Here is a 12,688-nt window from a genome sequence, read left to right on the forward strand (position 1 = left end):
TCAGGCTACAGAGGAAAGAAGTCTAATGATGTCTTCTGTAGGGAAAATTATTTCATTTTGTAATTCTACAGCAAAAGAACAACAATAAAGTATCGCTTCCACTTTTAAATAAATAAGGGGTTATTTTGCTCCTGAAGTTTTCATTCAAATGACTGATCAGATCTCACATGTCTGCTTAAAAATGTCTGCCTTAGGTCGTTACAAAATGACAGACTATGATAAACTGGATGATAGGAGCAAGACAATGAGGCATTGTTTACACAGAAGACTGAATAACTAGTTTAACAAAAGAGGTTCTTGGGTATCTATTGTATATACAACTATGAGATTTACTGGAGCTTTTATAATTTCTGCAAAGCTCTTTTCCAGCCAGCTTCATTAACTTGAAGTAAATCAAATCATGCAGAAATCTGGTTCAGCCAGAAAGAAACCCAAGAAGATACAATATGAAGAAAAACAGACACAAGACGATAAGGTTTAGAATCTTTGGCATTTTTCAGAAACATTTTGTTTGAAGATAATTAAATTACAACCCAGAGACAAAAAAAAACATAGTAACTATTAGATCATTTTTACCTTAATTTTTTATAATACATATACATATATAAAACTGCACATACAAAGTATGTGTCAATGAAATTCAGTCTGTAATGCTTAAATATTTGAACAGAAGGATATTTGCATATATTTTATATAGGCACAAATCAAAATTTTTACATGATGGGAGAGTATTGTGGAATTGGGTGTACAGGTGTGTGGTATTTCTCTAAGAATTTGGTCCTAAAATAGTTTTTTATTGTATATAGATAATTTGGGGCCTGGAGATAATAAAGTACTTTGGTTATCCAAATTTATATTTTAATTTTCTGCTCAAAATATTTGGGCAAATGAAATGATTATGATAGTTAGGCAAGTAGCCCCACTTATTAGTTTCTTCTACTTTTAACTATGCAGAATGAATCCATTCTTCTCCCAACCTGTTCTCTGAATATATGTCCTGACATTTTGGAAATAAAGAATGAAGTCAGCAGAAACAGTATTTTAAAGCAACTAATTTTTTTTGTGAAGCTACCATTCTTTCAAAGAGGGATCCCTTGGGATATCCATCGCCAGCAATGGACCATGATATAGGTTGCACCCAGCACCAAAACATCACTAAAAATTCACATTTCCTTTGTGACCGCAGCTGAAAAACTTCTAAAGATTTGGGTTAACTCTTCTAATCATTAAAGAGTCTTTCTAGAATATACGTTCTCTGGACAGACCATAGCTACCAAAGACTTGTTAATTTGGAAGAAAGTTACTAGGACAATAATCTGAAAGGAGTGTGCATGGAGGTGGAGAACGGAAATGACTGCATCTTAATTAGAATCTGTAGGAGGTTTGAAAACAAGTTGAAAGTCACTCTTGAATCCGTGTGTCCTCCTGGTGGTTCTCAGGGAAGATAGTCATCCACATCCCATGGAAGTCTTGGTTCATTTCCTATTTGCGAATGGATGGGAGTCTTTCACAGTCTCAGGTCTGGTTCTTTGTGCTGGGCTGACAGTCAATGCGATGAGGAAACCTGTGTGGGGATGTTTGTGCAGTTGTTTGTGCATCTGTGCACAAGAAGAAGTGGGGGAGAATACAGAATGGGCTCCACACAGCATTTCAGGGCACCATGGGTGCCACTGCTATGACATTGGTCTAGTCAACCACACAGTACAGGGAGCTGGCGTTGAAAGTCAGTGTGGACCCAGAGTGGTGCGCTTCTTCCGAAGGGGGCTGTGGCTGCTGCAGAGTTTCAGTTCTGAGTACTGCACCTGTGAAAACAAACAGACGTGATGCTGGCAGCTCGGTAACCCTACCTCACCACAGAGTGTGTTAATGGCTCCCCAAGGACCAACCGAGGCAAGAGAAGGAAGGTTCAAAAGTAATGAATCATTTTCTAAACACAGGAACATGGAGGGATTAATTGCAGGAAGAATTTGAGAAGTCATGCATCATTTCTTGAAACCAAAACATTAAAAGCAGATTTTTCTAATGAGATGCATAGGTTTCTACCTGCTCCCGGTACTGCCAGTTGATCTTAGTTTTGCATGAGGCAGTTTTCCACCAAAAGGAAGCTTAATAAGTGCCTCTTGAGAATTTTTATCTTAGTGTGTAATATAGCAACTTAATGAGAATTATCCATTTAAAAATATCTAAAATCTTAGGCAAAATAAATGTCTCCAATTGGCTGAGATTTTTTTTCCCCTAAGAGAAAAAAAAAATGCTGACAGTGATACCGGGCCCCAGACTTATATAGATTTTTCTTGAACATTAATTTCATTTACAATGTAATGACTAAAACATCTGTGATAAATGTGAGTGCCAGGGAGTCCCTGGTGGTACACTATCATTGTGTTATTCGAAAGCACCCTTGGCAGGAATGAGGATCTTGCTAGCAAAATGCAGATCTTCCTTAAATGCTCTTTTGTTGTATTTCTCTGTATTCGTGCCAACTCCAACTGGATGGCCACTCTGAGTGCTGGGGGCTGGACTGTGCACAGATGGGCCTTGGGAGGGTTGATGGAAATTTCTATTCTTCAAGGATACGGCATGAACTCACTCTGCGACCCAAGTGATGGTACACTGCAAACATATTGCTTTGCTATATGTGCTTTGATAGGTTGGCAGTGGAAGGCCTTCGTTTAAGCTGTTGTATTACAGACCTCATGTGCTCACTACTTTTAGCATTTGTGCCATATCCCCAAGGACATTATGCCCAATCTCAAGTTAGTGGGAACTTTGGCAAAAGCAGATAATTGAAAAGGCAAGAAAAGACTCTTTCCTTCTAGTGTTTTGTGAAGGTCCCCTAGGGGAAGAGAAGACAGCGTACTTGCTATTCTTCAGTCAAAAAAGAGGCCAGGTTATATTTTAATTACATAATGCAAATATCAAGGAGTAAATTCCTCTTTATGGAATATACTTTAATTGTTAATTATATCATAAAATGAAGGTTAAAGAAAAACAGCATCCTAAAATTCATTTTAATCTCTAGAACTTGGAATGAAGGGAAAAGGAAATCTAAGACTGTGGAGTCCCATGTCTTTGCAATTCGCCTAGAGATGTCAGGGAACCAATTATGTTACAGTGGCCCAATGATGAAAATCGATACTTGGTTTGGGAGTCTCTTAGGTAATAAAGGATTATGCCTTTGATCATCTTGATATTTCATACCAGTCTCCCCATCTACCTATTCAGTAATCTCTGTTCTTTATCAGAGAAATCACTGCCTGCCCTCCTTCCTCTGGATTTATAGCAGCCTAATCTGCAGGGGCCCAAATTTGGCTATTCTTTGGGACTCTCTGCTATTGTTGGCTTCATTAATCTCTGTGTATCCACAGAAACAAGACTCTGCTGGACTAAGTGACCATTACCTGTGAATAATACTTGTGATTGATCTCAAATTATTTCACGCCATCTCTTCCTCTACGTGCATTAGAGTAAGTGGGGGATTTGGCCTCAGCATCCCTAAGTCTTTAGAGGAAAGGGAATAGAAGGGAGACCCAGGAGATAATGGGGCAAACAAGAATAAAAAGAATAATCCTCTTGTTCCCCACCCACTTCCCCTAAAATGTCTGCCATCTGGAAGAGGAGGAAAATAAGCATCAGTCCTCAGCTTTGGATCTCAAGCAATTCTACTCACTGAGCCCATCTTATCCTCTTTAGGAAAGAAAGCAATCAAAAAGGGACAAACAGTAGCACACTGGAGCCACACAGTGTGAGTTCCAGATCATTCTTAAGTAGCTCTTTTTCAGGATAATTTTCCCCAATCATCTCATGCTTGTGACAAAGCTTTTTGCCACCTCCCTGCAAGCCAGGGCACTCTAGGGATTTTCTGATTCCTTATCTCAATTATTCACACAAGCACAGCCTTGTGCTCCTCCAGCTCTGGGGCTGGCCAGACCTCAAGGCTGGGGCCCTTGTTGGTGGTGACCATTCATTACCTACCTTTTGAACATCCGATGGTACCCTGGAGAGGAAGTCTAGTAGCTCATTATTGTCGATGGAATAGGGATTTCGGAGCTTCTTAGTAAATTTATTTATGCCTGCAAAATAGAAACACCAGAGATGGCTTTATATCCATCTATCTACCTATCTAAAAACTTGCCTGACTTGGGGAGGGGGAGTTTTCGCAAGTAAAAATTAGTGTGAAAACAATTACTAGACTGACTTCAAGTCATGCACATGTTGCTGTCATGTGGAATCATTCACAAATGCCTCTTCCTGAAGGAAGGAGGGTGAACTGTGGAAAAGAGGCTCTGCCTTCCTCAGCTGTGAAAATCCCATTACAATCCCAGCAGCAGGGCAGCAGAAACACATGCTCAAACTAGGGAGATCATTGACTTTTTTGGAATACACTGATTAACAGCCTCCTCTGCTATGAAAACAAATGTCCCAGATGGGAAAAGGCCTTCATTAGCCCAGACAAGTCCCTGCTTGGAGGCTTTCAACCCAGTGTAGCTGTGGGAGATGGGGGTGGGGGGTGGGGGTGGGGTCTGTCGGTAGAAACGGCAGATCTTTTCCCCCCACCTCCAACTCATTTTCACAGGATCCTCAGCTCTCCCTGCAAAACAGAACTTGACATGTTGATTTTGCTCTGATGCTGCAGGAAACTGTGAAAAGTTATTACTGGAAAATTATATATGGACCACAACGCCGACATGTGGGTTTGCCTGGGCAAGGGAGTACATACTAATTTAAGATGGGGATAGTGGTAATTAGAATAGGACTCAACATTTAAGAGGTCCATGCACTGCAGAGATCCACCTGTGGTGGCCGCGCGTTGGGTTCCTGGGTTGGCCCAGGATGTACTTGCCCATGGGGCATGCTCAGAGGAGAGCACCGCCCTAACCTTTTGTCTTCTCTCCTCCTTGGAGTGACTTCGCCTGTATCCAGAGCTCATAAGCTGTAGTCTTTTCACCAAATGTCAACTTTTTTTTTCACATCGCGTTTTAGAAGTGGAAAGAGTAGGTGGCCTTCTGAAGTTTTGCCACAGGGAGCTTGTTTAACAAGGATCCTATCTGAAGACCTGTCGGTCCCAATGAGGCTGAATGAATTCTCAGCTTAGTGGTGCTCTGAACGGTTCCTACTCAGAAGCCAAGTTCAACAGTCCCCAACACATAAAAGGTTTGATGTTTTTCTTTGTTCGTTAAATATTACTTTGCTTTCATCTAAGGACTGGACTTCCTGCATGGCATTGTACCTGACACAATGCCAACCTCCAGTCCTTTCTTTGGGGGGTCAGATTTACATCTGCTTTGCAAATGGGAGCCAGCCATTGTTCATGAGTAAATGGGGGCTTGGTGGTTGTGCTGAGGAAGGGTCCCAGCAAATGATCTCCTTTGCAGTAAGTCAAAGCTGCACTCTGCCTTTCTTCCCTCTACCCCCACAGCAAGCTTCATATCTCTAACTAAAATTCCCCCCAGCATTCCTTTAAACTAAAATACTCACTGTGTTATTCTAAAGACATTTAATTGTAGCATGGGCTTTTTGGCAAAAGAAAACAGACAAGGCAAAATGATGAAGGGAGACAAAGATGTATTGAGAAAAGATATATCTTCTATTGTTAATTATATATAGTGTGCGCATCTGGAGCCTTTACAATGAACAGCAAGGCAGGGATAATATCACAGCCGATCAAAACACTGCATTCTTAGTCACTGAGAAGATTATAAACCTGCACAGTAGCTCAAATGCACCAATAAAGGCAGAAGTAGACCACAATGCACTGAGACTATGTTTGAAAAAGTTAAAAATTACTAAGCTTTCAAGATCGCATGCTTCAAAAGTATACCTCATTTTTAAAGGTATCTCAGTCTTGAATATTTCAATAATCCCATTGTACTCTCTATTGTGGGATCGAAGGTCGACAGAAGATCATAGATGTCTTGGTCATCTTTAAGAGGCAATGGGGCGACGTAACACAGGTTATGGTGCAGAGATACCTGGGCTGCAGTGCCAGCTTCATAAGGTATTGCCTGTGTGATTTCAGGCAAAGCAGTTCATCTTTCTAGGGCTTAGATTTCTTACAATGAAATTTTAATAATAAAGATCTGCCCTATATAGTTTCTAGGGTTAATAGGAGAATCACATTAATAATATAGGCAAAAGGGTTCTGTTATCCCACAATCATGTAGGGGCCTACAACCATCATTGCTGTAGAGGTCAGTAACTGAGAAAGACAAAGGAAATGGGGATGAAAAAGTCTTTGTAGCATCATGCCCACATGCCCAAATTGGAAGCTGTGGTTTTATCCAGTAAAACATTAGACATAAATGTTTCTCTTAAAACAACACAGATAGAGGGATATATCTGCTATAAATTTCATTAGGCTAGGGGAGTGACGAAATGAGAGCTAAATCAAGGGATAGGATTTGATGAAGACACTATTATTAAATGGTCCCAGGCCACAGATTGACTGGATCAGTGGAGTGGAATGAGCCTTCCATGAGAAAAAATAAAAAATCACTTGGAGAAAGAAGAGATGGGAAACTGCATGCCAGCTTTACATATTTGTTAACTTGAGAATAACCACCTGAAACAAAATAGCACTATTTTTCAGGTATTTGTCACAAACAGGCACTCCTGGTGCAACACTGGCAGGGCTGGAGCAGAGACACTTCCTTGTTCATGTGTCAAACCTTGAGTGCCTTCCATGTGAGACATACAATGCTATCAAATGGAGATACAAATTTAGATAAGTCCTGAGTCCTCCTTGCAAAACACTCAACAATTTAATTTGCTTGGAAAATTCATATATACTTGTAAAAAGCAATGAGGCTGGGACCAGAACTGGGAAATTGTATGATGAAGAACAGAATAGAAAGGATATGAGGAAATTCACAACAGAAACAGAAAATATCCTTGAGGTCGTATCTTAAGAAATGCTCACATCAAACAGGTGACTATATTCCAGTAGATAATACACCCTGAAAAAAAACTTCAGATGTCCCCCCAAAATTTCATCTACACAGATTCCTGGTACTGAATTCAAGCCTCAGTCATAGAATAGCTTTCAACTGCTAATTAAAGATCTCTTATCTTTATGAAGCTGTATAGGAATTATAGGAAGAAACAAAGTATCGCATCAAATCTTTACAATTAATTGGGTGAGTCCAGCAATATTTCCCATAGTCGTTATAAAATAAGACACTTATGCTTACATCACATAATTTTAACATTTAAAACACTTATACAAAATATTGTATGTATAGAATATAGAAATATATATAGTTGAGTGTTTTTAATTCTTTAGAAAAAAAGTTTGTCTTTGTAGGACTCAGGAAAAATGAGTAATCGAGTAAGAAAGTCTTTTGAAATTTAAAGTTAAAAGGAACACTAGAAGTTGAAGATATAAATTTACATTTTTATGTGAGGAAGTTTTTGCAGGGGATAAAAGCATATAAAACACATGTAAAAGAATGGACTAGACCTACAATAGCTAATGACCTATTGAAAAGTATAAGTCACGAAAGAGTTGTGGAATATTTCCCTGGCTTGAACAGCAGGTTTTGCATGATGAGAAGCAGCAATCGATCATATGTTGTTTGTCAAGACTGTTGAGGACATTATTTCCAGTAAACTCATCAATAAGCTATAAACACCTGTCTAGAATGCAAAACCAAAGTGTAAAGAGTTACTCTCTGCCCATGAAAGCATAAACTCCATGCTGCTTAATAATTTCATCCATAAACTGAAAAATAGAGAAATGTTTCAGTAAGTAGATGCCAACAGTTTCTGGAAAGCTGCCCATATCTTAGAGGATAAGATCAGAACTCAAAGTGATTTGGGTAAACAAAAAAGCTTTTGCATTCCAAAATTAACAAAGGAGGAAATATGGTACAGTGGGGCATCTATATCTATGGGTACCACATTCTCAGAGTTTACCAAACGAAGACATTTGGAAAAAAATATTGAACACATAGGCTTTTTTCTTGTCATTTTTTATGAAACACTACAGTATAACAGCTACTAACACTGCATCAGAGTATTGTAAGTAATCTTGGGATGATTTGAAATACAGGGATAGTTGTGCATAGGTAATGTACAAATACTGTGCCATTGTTTCTGAGACTTGCGCAACCTCAGGGTGTCCTGGACCCAGTCTCCTGAGAAAACTGAGAGACAACTGTATTAGCCTTCCTTGTGGTGGGAAGGATTCAAGAAACAAATCAAGTGTGCATCCGGGTTTAATGGCTAACCACAACATTCCACTGACAGGAACTTAAAAATGAACAAAACATAAGAGAAAAGATTTTGATTCATATCTGGTTAGGAGCAGACAGCAAATTTAAGATCTAAATTCTAAATGTGAATAGTAATTGGATTTAGAAACTAATATTTATGAAACAGTTGGAAGCAATGATTATCCAATCTATACAGAAAACATGCAAGATATAAAGGATTCAGGGAAATACTTTTGAAAAATCCACCTTCTCAATCAATATGCCCTTATAAAGGCCCTTACTCTTTCCTAAGGCTTAAAGTGCAAGCATTGTTGCCAACTAAATAAACCACACCGACAGTTCTAAGCACGGATAGGAGGAGACTTTAACCAAATATTAAATCAGACCCTCGATGAGTTTAGCATATGTTTTTTTCTTAAGATTTTCATCTTCTAAATATCACAGAGAATGAATTATACTCTCAAAACCTTCCAGGTTTTGTATTTTTATGAGTCATTCTAATTTCATCATGGCTCTTTCCATTCCTGAGTGCCCATCTTTGGCTTTCCTTATCAAAGGGGTTCTACCCTTGTGGCTCCTCTTAATAATTCTAGAAAGACTGTAGATTTTATCAAGCATCTAGGGCCTCTCCACTACACATTATATATATATTCAGCGAAACCTCTCATCTTTATGAGTTCCCCGAACATTTTGAAGAGCCTTAAAAGCAATAGTGGAGAGAGAATTTAGCAGTTCTAGGAGAAAAACTGCCCATGTATCCAACAATGAAATTTCTGCAGTGCACTCTCCTTATATCAGTATAGAGCCCACCCAGAAACAGACACAAATATTCACAAAGCTGCTTATATTTTGCCCAATTCCTAGCTTAAGTAGTAAATCAAGTCATTAAATTTATTTCAAGTTTGCCATTTTTGTTTGTCTTTTTTTATAGCTAAACTTAATACAGGTACCCCATTTCCTCTGGTAAATAACAGCTTCCTCCTCTCTCCAACCTTGGGTAGGTAGTCACAGGCTGAACCCCAGCCCGTCTTTCCCCCACCCCACTGCTTCTGGATTAAAGAATGTCATTAAGTTACTTTTTCCTGCAGGAAAGATGAAGTGTCAGGAGGAACCTGGTAGTGGCCAGATCTTTTAGATTTTATAAAGGGCAAGATGCAGGTGTTTTGCTCAACATTTGAAGTTCAATGTTTCTGGAAAATCACAGGGCCACAGTCATGTATTATTGAAGGGAATTTATAGCTGGGAAGGCCCAGAGAGAAATTTCATGTACAGTCACATTTTTATTTGATTACAATTAAGCAAGAACCCTATAAATATCCACACTGATCGTTCAAGCCACAGGTCAGTTCAGGGAGGTCCTAGAAGTTTCTGTTCCCCAAATACTATCCTTAATCTCAGGTTTAATTGCCAACAAGAGCACGTTGAAAGTTTACAGTCACACTTTAAAAATGAGTACTTGGTTCTTACCTGGAATTGATGGCTAGCAAAAGGGCCACGTCAAACTTACCCCAGATTAAAATGATGTACCGCAGCGGAATCACGTACAAAATGATGGTAGCCATGGCCAGCACCAAACAGGCCAGCACAGAAAGAAAAGGGACTGTCCAGTTAAAGGTGCTGTGAACAAAGACACAACTGTCATTTCCCCTGGGGCTCAGCCACCGCCATAGTGTCATGGCTGGGGTATTTCAGGTTCATGGTTGTATTAATAAAGAATGTCTACTAAAAAGTTTCTTTAAACACCTGGAGAGAATGTACGTTGGATTTATGCATTGAAATATCACACTGTCAGTGGTAAATATACGTATATCATTGTGTGTTACTTACATAAAACTTGAGGAGAAAAGCCTGCTAAACTGAGTACTTGAAAAACACGATGCTGTCACAAGGGAGTGGTTGGATTCATTGCCTGTTTTCACTTGTGTGAAAACGGAGACTAGAATATGGCATGTGCAATAGAATGTACTAGAAATCCAGGTCCTAATGGGGATTCATGTGTACTGGAGTACTTCTCAATGGTCTTCATCCTCAGAGACAGATTTGCCTGTTGATCCTTTGCTTTATACTATGAATACAAAGGAATTTCTTTTTCTGCTTTTCTTTGGTGGAGGGAGACATTGGGTAATTTTGAGAAGTAGCACGTTATAATCATTATTTTTAATTGTCTCTATAAAGAATATATGTCAGATATAATAAAACTAAAATAAGTTTAAAATATTGAACACTGTACTTTTTACATTTTTTTAACAGCGGAAACATAATTAGTCAGAGATCCTGGATACAAATCCACTAAAACCATCCTTTTCTCACCTTGGAAGACTACTAACCTAGTGGCTTTCAATTTAAAAATGAATTATATCCAAATATTCATTAATCTTAAACACAACCATAAGCAATGTGTTCAACTTCTCTGTGCTTTACACTTCCCATCTTTAGAATGGGAATAACAATTATATCTACCTTATTGAGATACTGAGGGGTTTCAATGAGTTAATAATTACAAAGCATTTAAAACAATATGTGGGACAGCGTCATTATTCAGTAAGTATTGGCTGCCCTCATTTTTTTTTCATTGTTATTGTATAAAGATGTCATAAATATGAAAAGAAAGCAAATTATATCTGGTAGCATTTGGAAGATAATAAAAGCAACAAACATGCCTGAAATTATATTTTTGAAATAAATACACATTATAATTCCCTTTCTAGCAATACTACTACACTTTCTTTAAAAACTAAAATGCTAAGCCAAGTGCTGCACACCTGCAATCCCAAATCCTCGGGAAGCTGAGGCCAGCCTAGACAACTTAGACTTTCAAAATAAAACTTTTCAAAGGGTTGTGAATGTGGCTCACTGGTCGATTGCTTGACTATCATGCACAAGGCCCTGGGTTTAATCCAGTGCCACAAAAACAAATCAAAAGTAGATCTAGGTAAACTTTAAAACTTGTTTTAAAGAAAGAAACATGTCATCAGTAGGCTAACATAAAAAGAAAATGAATTGTAAAAACTCTGCTCTGAGGTAACAAATCTCTGAAGTCAATTGTCACTCCAAAAGCTCTTACTTAATATCGGGATTTTGAGATTTTTTTCTGTTACCTGCATAAAGGACAAAGGAAAAAGTGCGAAATTTCTCCAAGAGAAAAGTCTAATAGGAAATCATTGCATAAAATTTCTATATTCAGGCTAAGGATGGGGCAGGGGGAGAACAGAAGAGTGGAAATTCTACATATAAATGGACCATGCCTGTCATGATAATGCCAGACGACTTACCATTGGAGGTTATGGTCCCTGTAAAGAGAAAAGCTTCAAGTAAAATATTTAAGAAAGAAAGAAAAAGGACTGCATGTTGGCCATTGCCCAAGTGAGTCGGGCAATGATCCTCTCTAAGAATATGTACTATTAACCCAGATGTATTTGTAGTCCTTACATAATAATTCAAGGAATATCAGTTCTGAGTTACAAACACAAACCACCAAAGGATGCCTGGCACTACGAGGAAGAGCCAGCAGACAGAAAACCCTGAAGTCAGACTTCAACTTTTAAATCTAATCCAATAGGTTAAATAATAATGTTTAATACATAGAAGTCATGAAATAGAGTGAAAAGTAAAAAATATGACCAAGAAAAAGACAGAAATGTCCAAGATTTGAAAACAAAGCAAGCACAAGTTTGAAAAATGAAGACTACAATTGAAGTTAGAAATCCAATGAATGAACTAGACAACTTTAAATAGCATAGGAACTAACATTGCGCAAGATCATCCAGAGAAAAATATTAGAAGGTGTCACATCAGAAAGTGCATAAAGATGGAAGTTAGAGACATGAGATGGAAGGTAAGTCACATGGGACACAGATGAAAAACTGAGAAGGTTCCTGCATTAACTGAGAAGACAGACAACTCATATTAGATTATGTAAATCATGATATAACTCTAGGATGACAACAGTAGCAAAAGAGTGTTTTAATCCCTAGAAAACAGAGGAAAATATAAAAATAAGAAAGAAGCGGCAAGGACAAAAGACTTAAAAATTAATTATGTATCTATTACTAAGCATATTAAATTTGAATAGACCACATGCTACATAGAAAATGATGATTGTCAGAAATAAGAAAGATATCTGAAAAGGCAGATAAGGAGAAAGAAAAATATAGAAAAGGGTATATCAGGAAAAACTAACAAAGGAGAAGTAGTGCAGCTATACTAATACTAATCAACAAGATAGGCAAAACTTTATTAGCAGTATATACGTTACTTTATATTAGTAAATTAATTCAAGAAAACTATCATGCAAAAAAAAGTTAGCTTCAAAAATAAAAATCTACCAAAATCTCCAGGAGAAATAGACATTCACAGTCATAGCTGAAAGTTTTAACATGTTTCTAAATAACTGACAGAAAAAGGTAAACAAAATTAGTACAAATTTAAAAAGTATGAACACAGTAAATCAAATCTTACATATATAGTACAATGCA

At 37.9% G+C, this 12,688-nt stretch overlaps 1 protein-coding gene across 6 annotated transcripts in view; it reads right to left on the minus strand.

Moving 5' to 3' along the window:
• Positions 1–471: 471 nt before the first annotated feature.
• The window catches only part of Mctp2 (multiple C2 and transmembrane domain containing 2), a 251,357-nt gene continuing 239,140 nt past the window's right edge, over positions 472–12,688 (minus strand). For 5 of the 6 annotated variants that reach the window (XM_087188343.1, XM_087188345.1, XM_004852710.4 and 2 more), the window contains 3 exons: positions 9,721–9,830; positions 3,976–4,073; positions 472–1,802 (listed from right to left, as the gene is read on the minus strand). In XM_087188343.1, coding sequence (XP_087044469.1) covers positions 1,725–1,802; positions 3,976–4,073; positions 9,721–9,830 — 286 coding nt within the window. In that variant the 3' untranslated portion in view covers positions 472–1,724. Of the gene's footprint in view, positions 1,803–3,975; positions 4,074–9,720; positions 9,831–12,688 lie in introns of those variants that run through there. The other variant, XM_021264778.2, reaches the window with a different exon arrangement.

Source organism: Heterocephalus glaber, unplaced genomic scaffold, assembly GCF_053883595.1.
Source record: "Heterocephalus glaber isolate CG9 unplaced genomic scaffold, H.glaber_assembly_v1.0 deba00001531, whole genome shotgun sequence".
Lineage (NCBI taxonomy): Eukaryota > Metazoa > Chordata > Mammalia > Rodentia > Bathyergidae > Heterocephalus > Heterocephalus glaber.